Raw genomic sequence first — 17,290 nt, forward strand, 5'->3', positions numbered from 1 at the left:
AGACTATTAATCCATATTTGGTGTGCTTGAATCAGAAGAGGAATAGACCATGTTTAAGAGTAGTTCCAGAATAATTGAATGGAGTTGCATGCAATATTAGAAATAGGATGACATAAATCTACCGGATTAGAGTTAAATCTAATAGGGAGATCTATTGATCGAGTTAATGCAATAATAGGAGTTTTAATTAGAAAGAAATTTTAATTAATCAACCTATAGTGAGTTTCTCTTAATTTGGAAGAGAGATATTAGCATAATTTAGGGATTTCTATGGATCGAGATACTAATTGAAGAAATTGTGTGATTTAGATTGATAATGACAGATGAAGTCTAGGTGGATTCTTTCCCGAGTATTGTTTCTCTTCTTGGTTGTTAATTTTTTTTATTTTCTTGACTTGTTCTTAGTCGTGTGTTTTAGTTAATTTAATAAGTTATTTTAGTTTTAATCAATCACTTCAATTTATTTGTTAAATAATATAAAGACCCTAATTACTCGTACTTTTAGTCTTCGTGGGAACGATATCTTTGCTCACTGTAGCTATACTATTAATTGATAGGTGTACTTGCCTTAGTCAGATTTTTAGTTGGTTTATGACTGCAATCAAGATTTTGGAGCCAATTTCAGGGATTGAAATATTAGGAAAATTTTATTTCTATTCATTTAGCTTTTTTATTTTAATTTTAATTTTAATTTTTCATTATAATTTTTCATTTGTTTGTTTCTAGCAGGTTCTTTTGGTTTATGAGTAAAGGAAACTTGTTGGATCAAGTACTTTTTGACAGTGAGATTGAAAAGACTGCTTGTAGAAATCGTAGAGATTTGAGAAGAAAGATAAGGTTAATAAAATATAGTAAATGATCAAGAGGAAAAATATATTACTGTGGAGATGGGTGATAATCAAAATAATCAGCTACCTCCTACAACTGCTGTTCCTCGTACTATGTTTGATTATGCTAAGCCTACTCTGATTGGGGCTAAATCGAGTATTGCGAGACCGACAATTGCTGCAAACAATTTTGAGTTGAAGTCGAACACAGTTCAGATGGTACAACATTATGTTCTGTTTGATGGTTTGCAAGATGAAGATTCGAATACTCATTTAGCTAACTTTCTAGAGATCTGTGACACATTTAAGATCAATGGTGCTACTGATGATTGCATACATTTACGGTTGTTCCTATTCTCTTTGAGGAGCAAGGCAAAACAGTGGTTGAATTCACTTCCACGGGGTTCTATCGACTAAAACAGCTAAGTTGAAGTATTTCCCACCAACTAAAACAGCTAAGTTGAGAAATGACATTTCTTCTTTTGTTCAATTTGATATGGAGACATTATATGATACATGGGGGAGATTTAAAGATCTTTTGAAAATGTGCCCTCATCATGGGTTACCTTTGTGGTTACAAGTTCATACCTTCTACAACGGGTTGAATCTCTCAACTAGGTAATTAATTGATGCAGCAGCTGGTGGAACACTGAATAATAAAACACCTAACGAAGCTTAAGAGTTTATTAAAGAAATATCACCGAATAACTATCAGTGGCAAGTCATGAACAAAACCGATGAAAGCAACTGGTGTTTTTAATATAGATGCAGTTACTATGTTGGCAAGCCAAGTGGAAGCACTGAATAAAAAATTTGATGGTTTGAATTTTTCTAAGCAGGTAAATTCGGTGATGTAATGCAATGTGAATGGAGCAGAGATGATTAATCCAAAATATTCACCGTTCATAGGTACCGTTCAATTCGAGCCTGAAAAGAAGCCAAAGTTAGAAGTTGTTGTGAAAAGTGATGAGGTTGAGGAAGGTAAGAAAGAAAATAAATTAATTAAAGACTACAAAGCACGAACTCTATATCCAACAGCAATGAAGAGAGACCACATAAAAGAACAATATGGTAAATTTTTTAAACTCTTAAAAAAATTGCATATTAACTTACCGTTTGTTGAAGCTGTTTCGCAGATGCCAAAGTATGTAAAAATTTTAAAGGAACTGTTAACAAATAAAAGGAAGTTAAACGACTTGTCGGTTATGGAGCTCAATGCAATTTGCTTGACCATTCTTCTAAACAAACTACCCAACAAACTTAAAGATCCAGGGATTTTTACTATTTCTTGTCTCATTGGTAGTTTAAATGTTGAAAAGATTTGGATGATTTGGGGGCTAATATAAATGTCATGCCTTCTAAGATGTTCAAACAACTTGGTCTTGGGGAACCCAAACCCACTAGAATAAGTATTCAATTAGCGGATAGATCAATTAGACATCTTAGGGGTATTATTGAGGATGTACTTGTGAAAGTCAATAAATTTATATTCCTTGTTGATTTTGTTGTATTGGACATGGATGAGGATATTGAGGTACCTATGATCTTAGGTCAGCCCTTTTTAGCCACTACTAGAATTGTTATTGATGTGAGTATAGGTGAACTTGTGCTTCTTGTAGCTGATGAAAAGATTACTCTTTAAGAAAGTAATTTTGTGAGAGTCCCTAGTGAACAAGATGATACTAAATTGTTCTGTTAATGTTAGTAACCATGTGGCTCAACATTCTTTACAGGAAATCACTCATGAAAACATGTTGGAGCCATATTTTATTCAAAGTGGTAGAACTCGAGGAACAAGTGAAGAGCGAATGGTGCAGCTCGATAAACGAAATGAATGGGGAACGAAGGTTGATGAGAAACTGAGAAAGCAAAAGGAAGTAACAAAGAAACGCCATGATGTGTATGTAAAGAGAATAAACCAATTCAAAGTTGGGGAAAAGTGCTATTAGACAAATCGGATCCACGAATTTTTCCTGCGGAATTTAAGTCAACAGGGTCCAACCCATGTGTGGTAAAAACTATGTTTCCATATGGCACAATTGACATAACACATCCTGAATTTGACATATTCAAGGTAAACAATACTCGTCTCACACCTTGTTTTGGTGGTAAAACTGATACCAAGAGAGAGGAACTTTGGCTCCAAGATCCGCCTTAACTGTGAGCTTAAAAAGGGAAGTCGAGCTTAAACTCTAAATAAGCGCTTCTCGGGAGGCCGAGTGTTTTTATTTTTATTTATATATTTTACTTTCATTTTTTTAGAAAAATAAAAAAATTAATTTTTTTAAAAAATAGAACATTTATTTTTATTACCTTAAAAAAGTTTTGAAAAAAATTGAAAAAAAAAAGAAAAGTAAAAAATTTGAAAAAAAATTGATTTTTTTATAAAAAAAAGTGGTCTACATGGTCTGGGGTGATCTACATGGCCATGTGGGACACGCGGCCTAGACACACTGGCGTGTCTCAGGTTGTGTTTGTACTGGAGCTAATTTTTTTCAATTTTAATTTGACGTACACGGGTACAGAGAGTTACACAGGTTGGAGACATGGCCTATCACACGAGCGTGTGGTAGACCGTATGGCTCACACGGACTCATACATGGGCGTGGGAGAAGCGAAGGAGCATCGCACATGACTGTGTAATTACTGGGCTTATTTTTCTTTATTTTTGAATCACACACGGTCTAGGTGATTACACACGCTCGTGTGGCTCACACGGCCTGGCACATGACCATGTACTCTTTTTTCTTCCCTTTTTAAAGCTAGTTTTTTCTTCTTCTTTTATTTTCTTCCTACCCCAACTAAAGTGATTTCATTTATATTTATATTTGTTTTTGTTTTTTTCTTTTGCTTTTGCTTTTGCTTTTGCTTTTTACTTTTTCCTTTTTTGTTTTATTTTTATTTTTATTATACAATCGTACTTTTATTGTTTTGTCGGTTGTTTTTCTATTTTTTATCTCTTTATTTTCTTATTCATTTTTTTCATCTATTTTCTTATTCGTTTGCTCGGAAACATGCACTACATTTAGAATCGCCCGTGATTCTAGTTTTCAATATTCCGACAAATTCATCCAAATTTAGGGCAATTTCAGTTCTCTTCCTGCTTATGATATTGTGCTTATTCTGTGATTTTAATTGTTTGTACATTGAGGGAATTGTACATCTTAAGTGCGGGGTGGATTTTATATGTTTATGCGTTATATCCCTTGAATTATTGTTTTTGTTTAAGTAATTTTCTCGAACCTAACATTGAAGTAATTTCTTTTAATTTTGAGTTTTTATTAATTTAGTTTTGGAATAATTTGTGGATTTTTTACATTGTGTGATTTATACTTTAAGACACAAAAGAGTCAAGCATGATAAGTTGTTGTTTTTTCAAAAATAGATATTTTAGGTTGTCTCCTAAATTGAAGTATTATCTTGAAATTTTAAATTTGCAAGCTTGACATCAAAACCATACTTTTTATGTGCTTTTGAGCCTATATAGCATATATTTCATTTCATACTCATTTTATTTTTGATTGTGAGTGTGTCAACTTGATTTTTTATTATAAAACTTGCTTCGATTATACATGTCGAGACCACATTATTGATTTGATAAACTAAGATGATAAAAGCACTTAGAGTTTAACCCATTTAACCTTTAACCATCTTAATTGTTGTGTTAACCCATAGTAAACTCTATTGATCTTAACATGTTTTTTTATTAACCTGTTAATGTTAACCCTTAACCCAAATCTTTTTGTCGAGATTTGATTTGGTTAGTTGCCTAACTATGTTTCATTATTTTGAATTGCTGAATTTTATTTTATTTTATTTTTCTAAAAAAATAAAAATAAATAAAAATAACAAAAGAAAAGAAATTTATTTTTTTATTGAGCTTGAATACTTAGTTTCATATTCTATTGAAAAGCTCAGTTCCACTTGCGATTATTCTTATTGATGTAATTTCTTTTAATCCAACAATTGATTTTTTTTCTAGTTTGGTAGCTTATCAACTCGATTCTCGATTATAACCAACTTTTCTAACATTTTCCATACCCTTAACCTAAGCCTCATTACAACCGTGTAAAGACCTCTTGATTGATGTGTCATCTCATTTTTATAGTGGTGAAGATTTGATTTCAAGCAAGCATATGGTAATAAAATTTCTCATTTGATTGTTGAGTGCATATAACTTGAACCTTAAACACCTTGACGGCTTTGAGTGAACCTTAGTGAGGATGTCAATTCTTATTGAGTTTGAGTTTCAGGTAATTATTGAGATAGGGGAGGTGCCTATGTTTTTATGTTTTAAAAATTGTTGCTTGGGTTGCTTGTGTTCTTTAGTGTCATTTTGGTTGAATTTTCAATGCATGATTATTTATGGGCTTTCCTAAAACATGATTGGTGAAAACAATAAATTGAGAAAAGTTAATTTGAATGTGGGTTGAGGATTTAGCTTGAGGACAAGAAAATGCTTAATTGTGGGGATATTGTTTACCCTTTCGTGAATTTGATATCATTTTGGGAATAGATTAGTTGACGTTACACGATTTTGTGGTGAATTGTAAACTGAAATAGATCGATCTAAAGTGTTAGATGGGTGAAGTGATCACAGTTGAGTCTGAAAGACCAATTAATGTTACCAGAGTTATTTCAGCTATCTCGACATAGAAGCTAATTCAAAAAAGTTGCGAGGAATTTTTGGCTTATATACTTGATACTCAAGAATCAGGATCGAAACTTGATCAAGTACGGATTGTAGGTTAGTTTACAGATGTGTTCCCTGAAGAGTTACCAGGATTACCACCAGAATATCAAGTTGAAATATGCGATTGACTTGATGCCTGAGACTACTCCTATATCAATTGCATCATATCAAATGACACCAGTTGAGTTGAAAGAACTTAAAGCACAGTTGCAAGAGCTGTCAGATAGAGGTTTTATTTGGTTGAGTGTATCTCCTTGTGGTGCACCTGTGTTGTTTGTGAAAAATAAGGATGGATCGATGAGATTGTGTGTTGATTATAGGAAATTGAATAAATTTATCATAAAGAATAAATATCCTTTACCCCATATCGATGATATATTTGATTCATTGAAAGGTGCGGCAGTGTTTTCAAAAATATATCTCAGATTGAGTTTTTATCAGTTGCGAGTGAAAGATGTTGATGTGTCAAAAACTACTTTCCGAACTCATTACAGTCATTATGAATTTTGGGTGATACCGTTCAGATTAACAAATGCCCCTACTGCTTTTATGGATCTGAAGAATCAGATTTTTCAAGCTCATCTAGATAGATTCGTGATATTGTTTATTGATGATATACTGATCTATTCTAACATAGAATCCAAGCATGCTCAACATTTAATAATTGTTTTACAGATTTTGCGTGAGAATTAATTGTATGCAAAATTTAGTAAATATGAATTTCGACTCAAAGATTACTGTTATTGTTAATTGAAAAGTTCCAAAGAATGTCTTAGAGGTCCAAATTTTTCTGGACTTAGCTAGTTATTTTTGTTGATTTTTAATTTTTTTATAATTGCTTTATCGATGACTAAGCTATTACAGAAAAATGTTGAGTTTGTTTGGTCAAATAGGTGCCAGCAGAGCTTTGATCAGTTGAAATCTCTGTTGATAAAAGCTTCTATACTGACTCAGCTTGAATCCAGGAAAGAATATATTGTTTACAATGATCCATCGCTCAGTGGATTAGGTTATGTATTAATACAAGCTGGAAAGGTTATAGCTTATACTTCTCGACAATTAAAGCCACATGAGGGAAATTACCCAACCCATGATCTATAACTGGTCGCAATTGTTTTCGCTTTGAAGATTTGGCGATATTACTTCTACGGTGAAAAATGTCACGTATATACCGATCACAAAAGCCTGAAACATTTAATGACTAAAAAAGAATTGAACCTTAGACAATGATGATGACTTGAGTTATTGAAAGACTATGAGCTGGTAATTGGTTGTCACTCCAGAAAAGCTAACGTAGTTGCTGACACGTTAAGTTAGAAATGACAATTTTCTTTTAGAGCGTTGAATGTTCAGTTTACTTTGAATGGTGATGGTTCTGTTTTAGCTTAATTGAAAGCTAGACCATTGTTTCTTCAGAGAATTCAAGAGTTGCACAATGATGTCTCGAAATTGTTAGCTAAATGAGATCAGATTCAGAGTGACCAATATACAAAATTTAGAGTTAATACTGATGGTATATTGAATTTTTTGTAACAGATTGTGTGCTCCGAATAATCTGGAGTTAAACTGAGACATTTTTTCTAAGGTTCACAGTAGTACGTACTCTATTCATTCGAGTAGTACTAAAATGTTATTTTGACTTAAAATAGATATATTAGTGGTCGGGTATGAAACATGAAATTTTAAAATTTGTGGCTAAATTCCTGGTTTGCCAACAAGTGAAGGTTGAGCATTAGGTTCTGTTTGGGTTATTACAGCCTGTTATGATTCCTGAATGGAAGTGGGAACTAGTCACGATGGATTTCGTATCTGGATTGCCTGTGTCACTAAGAAAGAAAGACTCGATCTGGGTTATTTTTGATAGATTGATGAAATTAGCTCATTTTATTCCATTCATAACATATTCTTCACTAAAAAAATTAGCTGAGTTATATGTGTCCGAGATCGTTAGATTGCATGGAGTACCGATATTTATTATATCCAATCGAGACTTGAGATTTACCTCTAGATTTTGGGGTAAACTTCACAAGGCTCTAGGTACTAAACTCAACTTCAGTACGACATTTCATTCATAGATAGACAAACAGTTAGAACGGGCAATACAAATTCTGGAAGACATGTTACGATTTTGTATTTTTAAGTTTTAAGGTAGCTGGGAAAAATATTTTTCGTTGGCTGAATTTGCTTATAATAACAACTATCAGTCTAGTAGTAAAATGGCATCGCTTGAAGCTTTTTACGGAATAAAACGTAGAACACCGCTATACTGGTCAGTGTTAAGTAAATCCAATTTAGTTGGACTAGACTTGATTCATGAAACTAAAGAAAAAGTTCTTGTTATTTGTGATTGCCTGAAAGCCACATCAGATCATTAGAAATCGTACGCAAACATGAAAAGAAAAGATATAGAAGTTTCCGTTGGTGATTGAGTGTTATTAAAAGTCTCACCGTGGAAAAAAGTGCTACAGCTTAGAAGAAAAGGAAAATTAAGTCTGAGGTTTATAGGGCCATATGAAATTATTGAAAGGATTGGTCCTGTAGCTTACAGATTATCTCTACCTCCAGAACTCGAAAATATTCACAATGTTTTCCATGTTTCAATGTTGAGACGGTATAGATTAGATCCTTCACATGTGATTTCTTCCAATGAGATTGAATTACAGCTTGATCTGTCGTATTCTGAAGAGCCAATAAAGATTTTAGCTCACGAGGTAAAAGAGTTCTGGAATAAACAAGTACCATTTGTAAAAGTTTTGTGGCATCAACACGGCATTAAGGAAGCTATCTAGGAGACCAAGAAATATGAAATTGTAATAGCCGAACTTATTTTCAGGTAAAAATTTTGAGGACGAAATTTACTAAAGGAGGGGAATTGTAATAGTTCATTTTCCAATAGTGTCGGAACAATGGTTTTGGGACCACATTCCGACGTGTCAGTGAGGTCATTAGTCGTATTAAAATTTGGTTAATAAATTTTAACGTTTAGATAGTTAATTAAGTAAAAAGGGATAAATCGTAAAACCTAAAAAAAGTTAGTTTCTATTAGTTAAATGTGTGAAATTACTATTGTTATGTGAGTTGATGGAATTTTATGGTAAATAAACCATATAGAAATATAGTGGACAAATATGGACAAAGCTTTGTTAATTATTAAGTTAAATTATAAGGGTAAAATAGTAATTAAGAAAACATAAACTAAAAATAAGACAAGATTATCATCATCTTCATGCTTACCACCGAAATTAAAAGGAAAAAACACCATAGCTGAAGAAAAAGGTTCGACCAAGATAGGTTTTGTGCATGTAAGTGATTTTCGTCTTGTTGTTAGTAATTTTTATGTTTTTGTAATCATTTTAGCTTAATCGAGCTAACCTGGGGGTTAATTCGTAAGATTGTTAGATGTTTTAAAAGATGTCATTGATGAGTTTGATATGTTTTTGAAGTTTAATGGTAGATTATTAAGCTTGGTTGTTAAATAGGACTATTTTGTAAAGTAATTTTGTATAATTTTTAAGTTTAGTGGTTTAATTGAAAACTAAGTAAACATAACATGTTTTTCTTGTAAATTTTAGCATGTGAGGACTGATTTGGGGTAGTTTTAAATTCAGTTCAATGGGTATAAACTTTAATTTTGAAAATAATCTTGTTTTGGTCTTAGGGACCCAATTGATTAAGTTGTAAAAGTTTAAGGCAATTGTGAAAAATTATAAATAGGAAGACAAATGCATTAAATTGAATATTACATGAAGTTAAAGCTAATAAATTGAAACAAACTACTTTATAGATCAAGAACCAAGACATAATCATGGAAAAGAAAAGTTGTTGATTAGTCCCTAAATTTTTACTATCTTCGTAGTTTAGCCTTTGTAAGTTATAAAGGTTCAATTTAGTATAATGTATAATACTGTTGATTTATGATATATGACATATGATTTATTGAATATGTATATATATAAGTAAATTGTCTCAAATGAATTGAAGGTGAGAAATATAATTGAATTGTAAAGTATTACATGAATTTAGGTATTGAATCCGGATGAACATAGGATAAGATACAATTGGCATGCCAATAAGTTATTTTGTGCGCTGTACGAGATTGACCAGTGATGAGATGATGATATCTAAATAAATGTTATACACTGAATATATCGAAGTTCAACATTTGTTTCAGACTATCGAGTTATATTTACAGTGATTCTGGCGTACTTCTGGGGGTGGATAAAAATCCTATAGGCTTGGCACTTGGTGCCCATGCATGTTTTTGGAAGGATGTTAGCCTATGGGCTAGGCACTTGATTGTTGGGCGTGTTCTTGGTTGGATTGGCTCAGCTGAGCTTTCTGGCGTGTCTTGGGTAGATAATCGCATATCTGTATCAGTGTATATCGTTCATTGGGCAGATTTTAAATGGTTAAATATCTTATTAGTGAATTATATGAACGTTTACATGATTCTTGACATTAGATGGTGAATTGATAATTGAATGACTTTGAATAATTAAATAGATTATGCAACTTGTGTGTAAAACTCACATGTTGAATGATTATGGTTGATAGGGTTAATGTTTATTAAGAATGATGTAAAATGTTATGCTATGTTTATACAACAAGTTTATTGTTTTAACCTATGAACTTACTAAGCTCTATTGAAGCTTACTCAAGTCGTTTTCTTGTTCCTTGTAGATATCGTTTTGTGGAATCGGGCGAACAGATCAATGCGAAGTTCACACTATCCAAACTCATTTTGGTAGATGTTGAAAACGTTTATTTTTGGGATATATGGCATGTAATAGGAATATGTCATATACATCTATGTGAACTTATGTGTTCAAGAAAATGAATATGTTTGTTAGAAAAATGGTGAAATAGTTCATGTTCTAATATGTTAAGTTAAATGTGATTTGAGTAGGAAATGAAGTTTGAGATTAGCTTTGAATGGTGTTTGTTGTGATGCCAATGTGTGCATATAGGTTATGCACATATGTTGAATGGTTTTGGCATGTTTTAATCTTGTTTGAATGTGTTTTGAAGCTATAAAAATGGTTGATATTGGTTTCGCTTGGCACCTAAGAAATGGGTAATGTTTTGGCTTGCTTTAGAAGTCATTTTAGGTGCACACGGCCTGGGATACAGGTTGTCACATGTGTGCCACACATGGTCACTCTACATGGCCATGTGTCCTATTCAATTTGGTGCAAGTATATCCTACAATGTCTCAGGTTGTTACACAGCTAGGAGACACGGCCGTGTGATCTTAGTTCGAATCACACATGGTTTGGCACACAATCTACAACACAGCCGTGTGTTTTTATTTTGAATTGTATATGTTCGGACACATGGCCTGACGACACGACCGTGTGACCCTATTTTTAAACTGAACACAATTTGGCCACACGATCATGTCCCTAAGCCACATAGTCGTGTGACCCCTATCTGTACATTTTATTCACAATTTTGTAGAAATTTCAATTTAATCCAGAATTGATCTGGATTTGTTTTAAATGTTCTATAACCTCGAATTAGGTCCAGAATTGATTTAAAAGCATGGAAATGATTGAATATGATTTATTTAATTGAATTTGATTGAAATTTATGATAAATGTTCATAGATTTTTACCGTAATGTCTTATAGCTCGGGTCAAGCGACCGAATGGGTATAGGCCAAATGAACATTTTTTGACTTATCATGCTTCAACCTTTCTTCTTCTTGCACATAATGAGAAATTAGCTCATTTAGAGTCCATTTCTCTCTTTTACAATTTTAACTATTTTTAAATTGGTTAAACTGTGTAAGAAGCGATACTGAAACCATAAGAACAAGCAATTTCTTAGAAATCTCGATCTTAAGTGCCTTAAGTCTTGAAGCAACATGGAACATCTCCATAATATACTCCATCATGTTTCCTTGACCCTTATACTTCATAGACATCAAACAAGTCAGAAGTAATGTCATCTTAACCTTATCTTTTTTGGCAAAACATTTCTCAATTTCATCAAGGAAACACTTGGCTTGAGTAATCTCTTCAGATTCTGTGCCCCTAAAGGCTTCTATAATGTTGTGCTTCATGATCATTAGAATTATGCGGTTTGAATGATCCCACCTCTTAAAATCCCTTTTGGCATCAGGGGTGCTTGCTGCAATGAGAGGTGCAAGTTGTTCTTCCCTTAATGCAAGGTCTATGCCCATACAACCAAGCATTATAAGTAAGTGTCTTTTCCATTCCTTGAAATTAGTCTCATTAAGTATGAGTGTAGAATTTATATTAGCCGATATTGTGGTAGCAAAAGATGAACTAGTTGGATATAGAACAAAATAAATAAAAACAAGTTTACATCAATATTCATAAACAAACAATAAATTCAAAATAGTGGCTAATCTCATCTCAATATAATAAACAAAATATTAATATCAAGTTTTTGGAAAGTAATATTAACAGTAAGCGATACTCTTGTTGTAGCAATCAAGCATTGACAATAAATTATGTCAAACAAATAATCAATATTTAAACCAACTTATTGCTCACATAAAGTACCATATAACTGTCATACATTTATCACCACCGATGTCATTGAAATTCTACCAAATATTAACTTACTATTGGGTCAATTAATAAATGCACGAATCACAAAAACATGAAACCATCTTGATATTTTAAATAAACTAATTTACGCAAGAGGTCACTGTAACACCTCTAACCTGTCTCCGTCACCTGATTAGGATTATCGAGCATTATCTTACAATCAGAAAATATTTAAATTCATAACATTTAAATTAATTAAACATATTATAACCCATTCAATCACATGCATTTTGTCCCTAAATCAAGCCATCAATGCCATAAAAATAGCTTAGAAGCAATTCGGGACTAATTTGAAACAAAACAGGAAGTTTAAGAAAGAGTTGCAAAAATTGGAAAACAGAGGTCACACAGTCATGTGGCCAGACCGTGTGACATAGCCCAGGCCATGTAACATTCGAACAAGGGACATACGGCTGTGTCCTACCTCGTGTAACTCACTAAGATGCCCCACACACCCGTGTGCTATGTCGTGTGCCAGGCCCTATAACTCACTAACATGGAACACTAAAAAAATCTCAAATGACACATGGTCGTGTCACCAGGCCGTGTGCACCAAAAATTTACCTACAACCAAGTCATTTTATAACCAATTCATGCATAACTAACCAATCCATTTGGGCACACTTTCAATGGACTTAAGCATCATTCAAATACACATAATCATGCCAATTCAAGCAACCTAATTCACCTAACCAATATGCCATTCAAAGGTACCACAATTGTATCCAAACATCATTTACCTAAACATGTCAATATTGCAATTTTCCAAACATAATAACCTAGTTCAAATATGTACTAAAACATGTCACAAGTAACCATTTTGAAGCCATCATCAACATGCCAAAAGAACCTTATAAACAAGAATTTGAAAATTACCAAAATGACATAATTTGGTGAGAAGATTAGGTTCACCAAACCAAACATGAAATTCAAAGCTCATACATATCAAATCACCATTGACACAATTACAAAGTACCACTACTAAACAACCTATACATGTCATTATTAACTTTGGCCAAAACATACAAAATCTACCAAATTATTTGTTGGATAGTGTGATAGGTCTCTAATGAGCTTCCAACTGATCGATCTTTCGATAATAAATAAAACAAAGGAAAATAACTACGTAAGCAACGAGTGCTTAGTAAGCTCGTATAAACTTTAAACATAACTTACCACTTCTAATAATACAATTCATAGATTAAGTATAAACCATTACCAATGCCATAAGCTTAGTAAAAACCTATACAACATCATCAATTTCACAAGTTAGTATACTTGTTAATAATACATATGAACTCAACCATAAGATATGTAGTTTACCATATATATACATAAAATTTAACTCATCAATGTTTCCATAAGATCATGATTCATTCCATTCGCATACTTACCATTTCATTTCCCTTCTCTTACCCGTTGAACCATCCAGAATTACATCGGATACTCAGGAAAGCTTACATATGGTGTGCCTTTACATAAAACCGTAACCTTTCCTTTACATCAATGCTCACATAAGCTGTGAAATTTGTGGGTTGGAATGTAAACTATATAATGCTACTCACACGAACTATAGAGAATTTGCAACAAATAGAAGACCTCAGCCATCGGTAGGACATTCAAGACCAGCACCCGAAACATGAAATCCTTAATGACATGTCATTCGTATCCTAGGAATTCTTAAGGTTCAACTAGGACTCATTATCAGTCAATTCATCATAACATGGATACATTTATATATAGATTCATTTATATTGAAACATCTTAGCAAAAATTCAATTTAGCTAATATTAAAACGATCACAATACAGACAAACTTACCTTGATAACTAGGGCATAGAAATAAAGTCGAACTAATCCAAAGCTTTAGCTTTTCCTTGATTTAAGTCTGAATGTGGTTTATCTTGATCTAAATAGATCATTTCAATCAATTAAGTTTTTCTAGTATTCAATTTAATCCATAGTTCATATTTATGAAAAATTACAAATTTTTCCCCTAACATTTTAACTTTTCACAATTTAGTCCTTAAGCTTATAACTTGAATATAATTCATTTTAGCCTAAATCCAATTTATCCCATGTTACAAGGGACCTTGAAAAAAATCCATTATTACCATCAATTCACAAAAAAAACCCTTGGACTTATACTTTCAACAATTTAATCCCTATTTCTAAAATTCAACAAAAATCACTTAACAAAACATGTTTATTTCACAACCAAGATAAATAATCTATCACATAACTTCAAAACCTATCAAAAAAACAACCATGGCAAGTCTGTCAACCTTTAGCATTTTTGGAAATTAACCCGCGGGCTAGCTAGACTAAGCTAACAAACTCAAAAACATAAAACTCATTAAAAAAGGGGCTTGAATTCACTTACATTCAAGATGGAAGCCTAGGCAAATGCTCAAACCCTATTTCAATGGTGATTTTCAGTGGAAACATGACATGGGGAAGAAGATGAGCTTAATTCCTTTATTTATTTTAGCTTTATTTACCAAATTACTATTTTAACCTTTAAAAACTATTAAAATTTCAACAAAACCTTGTCCATGCACATCCACTAACACCTTAAATGGTATATTTACCATTCAAGTCCTTTACTTTAAGATTTCATGGCTAGTAGACCCTTTAGCTAATAGAACTCAACTTTTACACTTTTACAGTTTAGTCTTTTTTACGTAATTAACCATTTCAACATTAAAATTTCTTAAAAAAAATTTTAATACAACCTTAATAAAATCCCATAGTCATTAAAATAAACATTAAACTACTAATTCACTCATCGAAATTGTGTTCCTAAAACCATTATTTTCAATACCACTGAAAATGGGTTGTTACAACTATACCCCCTAAAAAAATTTTTGTCCCCGAAAATCTTACCAGAAAATAGGTTCGAATATTGCACTTTCATAGCTTTTTCTGGTTCCCAGGTAGCTTCCTCAACTCCGTGACGTTGCCAAAGAACCTTAACTAAAGCTACACGTTTATTTCTTAACTTTTTAACTGCCTGAGCTAAGATTCTGATTGGTTCTTCACTGTATAACATATCTGGTTGAATCATAACATCTACAGGTGACATCATTTGTGAAAGGCATGATTGATACCATCATAACATCGATACATGAAACACATTATGAATTTTCTCTAACTCAGACGGTAAAGCCAATCGATAAGCCACTAGTCCAATCCTTTCAATAATCTCATAAGGCCCGATAAATCGCGGACTAAGCTTTCCCTTTCGACCAAAATGGGGAACTTTTCTCCAAGGTGATACTTTTAGAAATACTCTATTGCCGACTTGAAACTCAATATCTTTTCTTTTCAAATCCGCATAAGATTTCTGATGATTAGAAGTAGCTTTTAAACTGTTACGTATTACTTTGACCTTTTCTTCGATTTCTCGAATCAAATCAACACCGAATAGTTTTTTCTCACTCAACTCAAACTAGTATAATGGAGTTCGGCATTTTTGACCATACAAAGCTTCGTACGGTGCATTTTAATGCTCGCTTGATAACTACTATTATAAGTAAATTCAACCAACCGAAGAAATTTCTCCTAGCTGCCTTTGAACTCTAAAATACAACATTGAAGCATGTCTTTGAGTATTTGAATCACTCACTCAAACTAACCATCGATTTGTAGATGAAACGTTGTACTGAAATGCATTCAAGTACCCAGAGCTTCATGTAATTTACTCCAAAATAGAGAAGTAAATCGTGGATCCCTATTAGAGATAATAGACACCAGCACACCATGCAGTCTAATAATCTCATAAATGTACAATTCTGCCAACTTTTCAAGTTAATAATTTGTATGTACTGGAATGAAATGCGTGAATTTAGTCAAACGATCCACAATAACCCAAACAACATCTTTCTTTCTCGGAGACAAAGACAATCTCGATACAAAATCCATCATAACTCGTTCTCATTTCCATTATGGAAGCATCACAAACTGTAGCAAACCAGAAGGTACCTCATGCTCGATTTTAACTTGTTGATAGATTAAAAAATTTGATACAAACTCAAAAATCTCTCGTTTCATACTTGGCCACTAGTACATCTGTTTCAAGTCACTGTACATTTTATTGCTACCAGGGTGTATCAATAACTTACTGTTGTGAGTTTCCTATAAAATCTTCTGAATGACACAAGAATTTCTCGAAACACAAATTTTGTTGTGAAAATAAAAACTACCATCTAAACTAACATGGAATTCTGAATTAGGTGTCGACTCAGTCTATTTCCATTTGGCAATCAACTCAGAATCACTATTTTGAGCCTCGCAAATCTGTTACAGAAATGTCAATCTTGCTTTTAATTCTACTACAATAGAACCATCATCAATCAAATTCAACCGAGTGTTCAAAGCTCACAAAGTAAATAAATATTTTCTACTTAGAGCATCATCAACAACATTAGCTTTTCCCGATGATAGTCGATGATCAAATTGTAATCTTTTAACAACTTTAACCATCTATGTTGTCTCAAATTCAGTTCTTTCTGTGACATTAAATACTTCAGGCTTTTGTGATCTGTAAAGATGACATTATTCTCCATATAAATGGCGTTGCCAAATCTTTAAAGCAAATACAATAGCTACAAGCTCTAAATCATGAGTCGGGTAATTCTTCTCGTGCGATTTCAACTGTCGGGATGCATAAGCTACTACATTGCCTTCTTGCATCAAAACACAGCCCAAACCATTCAATGAACCATCACTATAAACCCCAAATTCCTTACCGGACTCTGGCTAAACCAACATAGAGGCTTCGGTCAACAATGCTTTCAACTAATCAAAGCTTTGCTGACAACTTTCAGACCATTCGAACTTGACATCTTTTTGAAGTAGTTTCGTCAACGGCGTAGCAATCATCGAAAATCTTTTAACAAGTATCCAATAATATCTGGCTAAACCTTCCAATCAATTATAGCTTATATTTTACTAGAGTCAACCTTAATATCGTCTACCGATACTAAAACAAATCTGTCTAGATACGACCTGAATATTCTGTTCATCAAATCCATAAACACAGCAGGTCTATTGGTCAAACCAAAAGGCATAACAAGAAATTTGTAGTGTTCCTACCTAGTTCTAAAAGCAGTTTTCGGCACATCTGAATCTTTAACCCATAACTGGTAATATCCATAAGGGAGATTAATCTTTGAAAAGATTGTCGCACCT

The 17,290-nt window shown here is 32.8% G+C and overlaps 1 protein-coding gene and 1 non-coding gene across 2 annotated transcripts; both read right to left on the bottom strand.

Moving 5' to 3' along the window:
• Nucleotides 1-1,284: 1,284 nt before the first annotated feature.
• LOC128042237 (small nucleolar RNA R71) lies at nucleotides 1,285-1,391 on the bottom strand. Its single transcript, XR_008197443.1, has one exon. It is a non-coding gene; the product is annotated as a small nucleolar RNA R71 (small nucleolar RNA).
• A 9,887-nt stretch (nucleotides 1,392-11,278) lies between these two features.
• Nucleotides 11,279-11,716, bottom strand: LOC105771835 (uncharacterized). Its single transcript, XM_012593227.1, has one exon. The coding sequence runs from the start codon at nucleotides 11,714-11,716 to the stop codon at nucleotides 11,279-11,281; it is 438 nt and encodes a 145-aa protein (XP_012448681.1).
• Nucleotides 11,717-17,290: the final 5,574 nt, after the last annotated feature.

The sequence above is a fragment of the Gossypium raimondii genome, chromosome 6 (assembly GCF_025698545.1).
Source record: "Gossypium raimondii isolate GPD5lz chromosome 6, ASM2569854v1, whole genome shotgun sequence".
Taxonomy (NCBI): domain Eukaryota; kingdom Viridiplantae; phylum Streptophyta; class Magnoliopsida; order Malvales; family Malvaceae; genus Gossypium; species Gossypium raimondii.

Bases quoted from the DNA above. Each gene is read 5' to 3' on its own strand.
- LOC105771835 (XM_012593227.1), bottom strand. From the start codon at position 11,716: ATGCTTGGTTGTATGGGCATAGACCTTGCATTAAGGGAAGAACAACTT.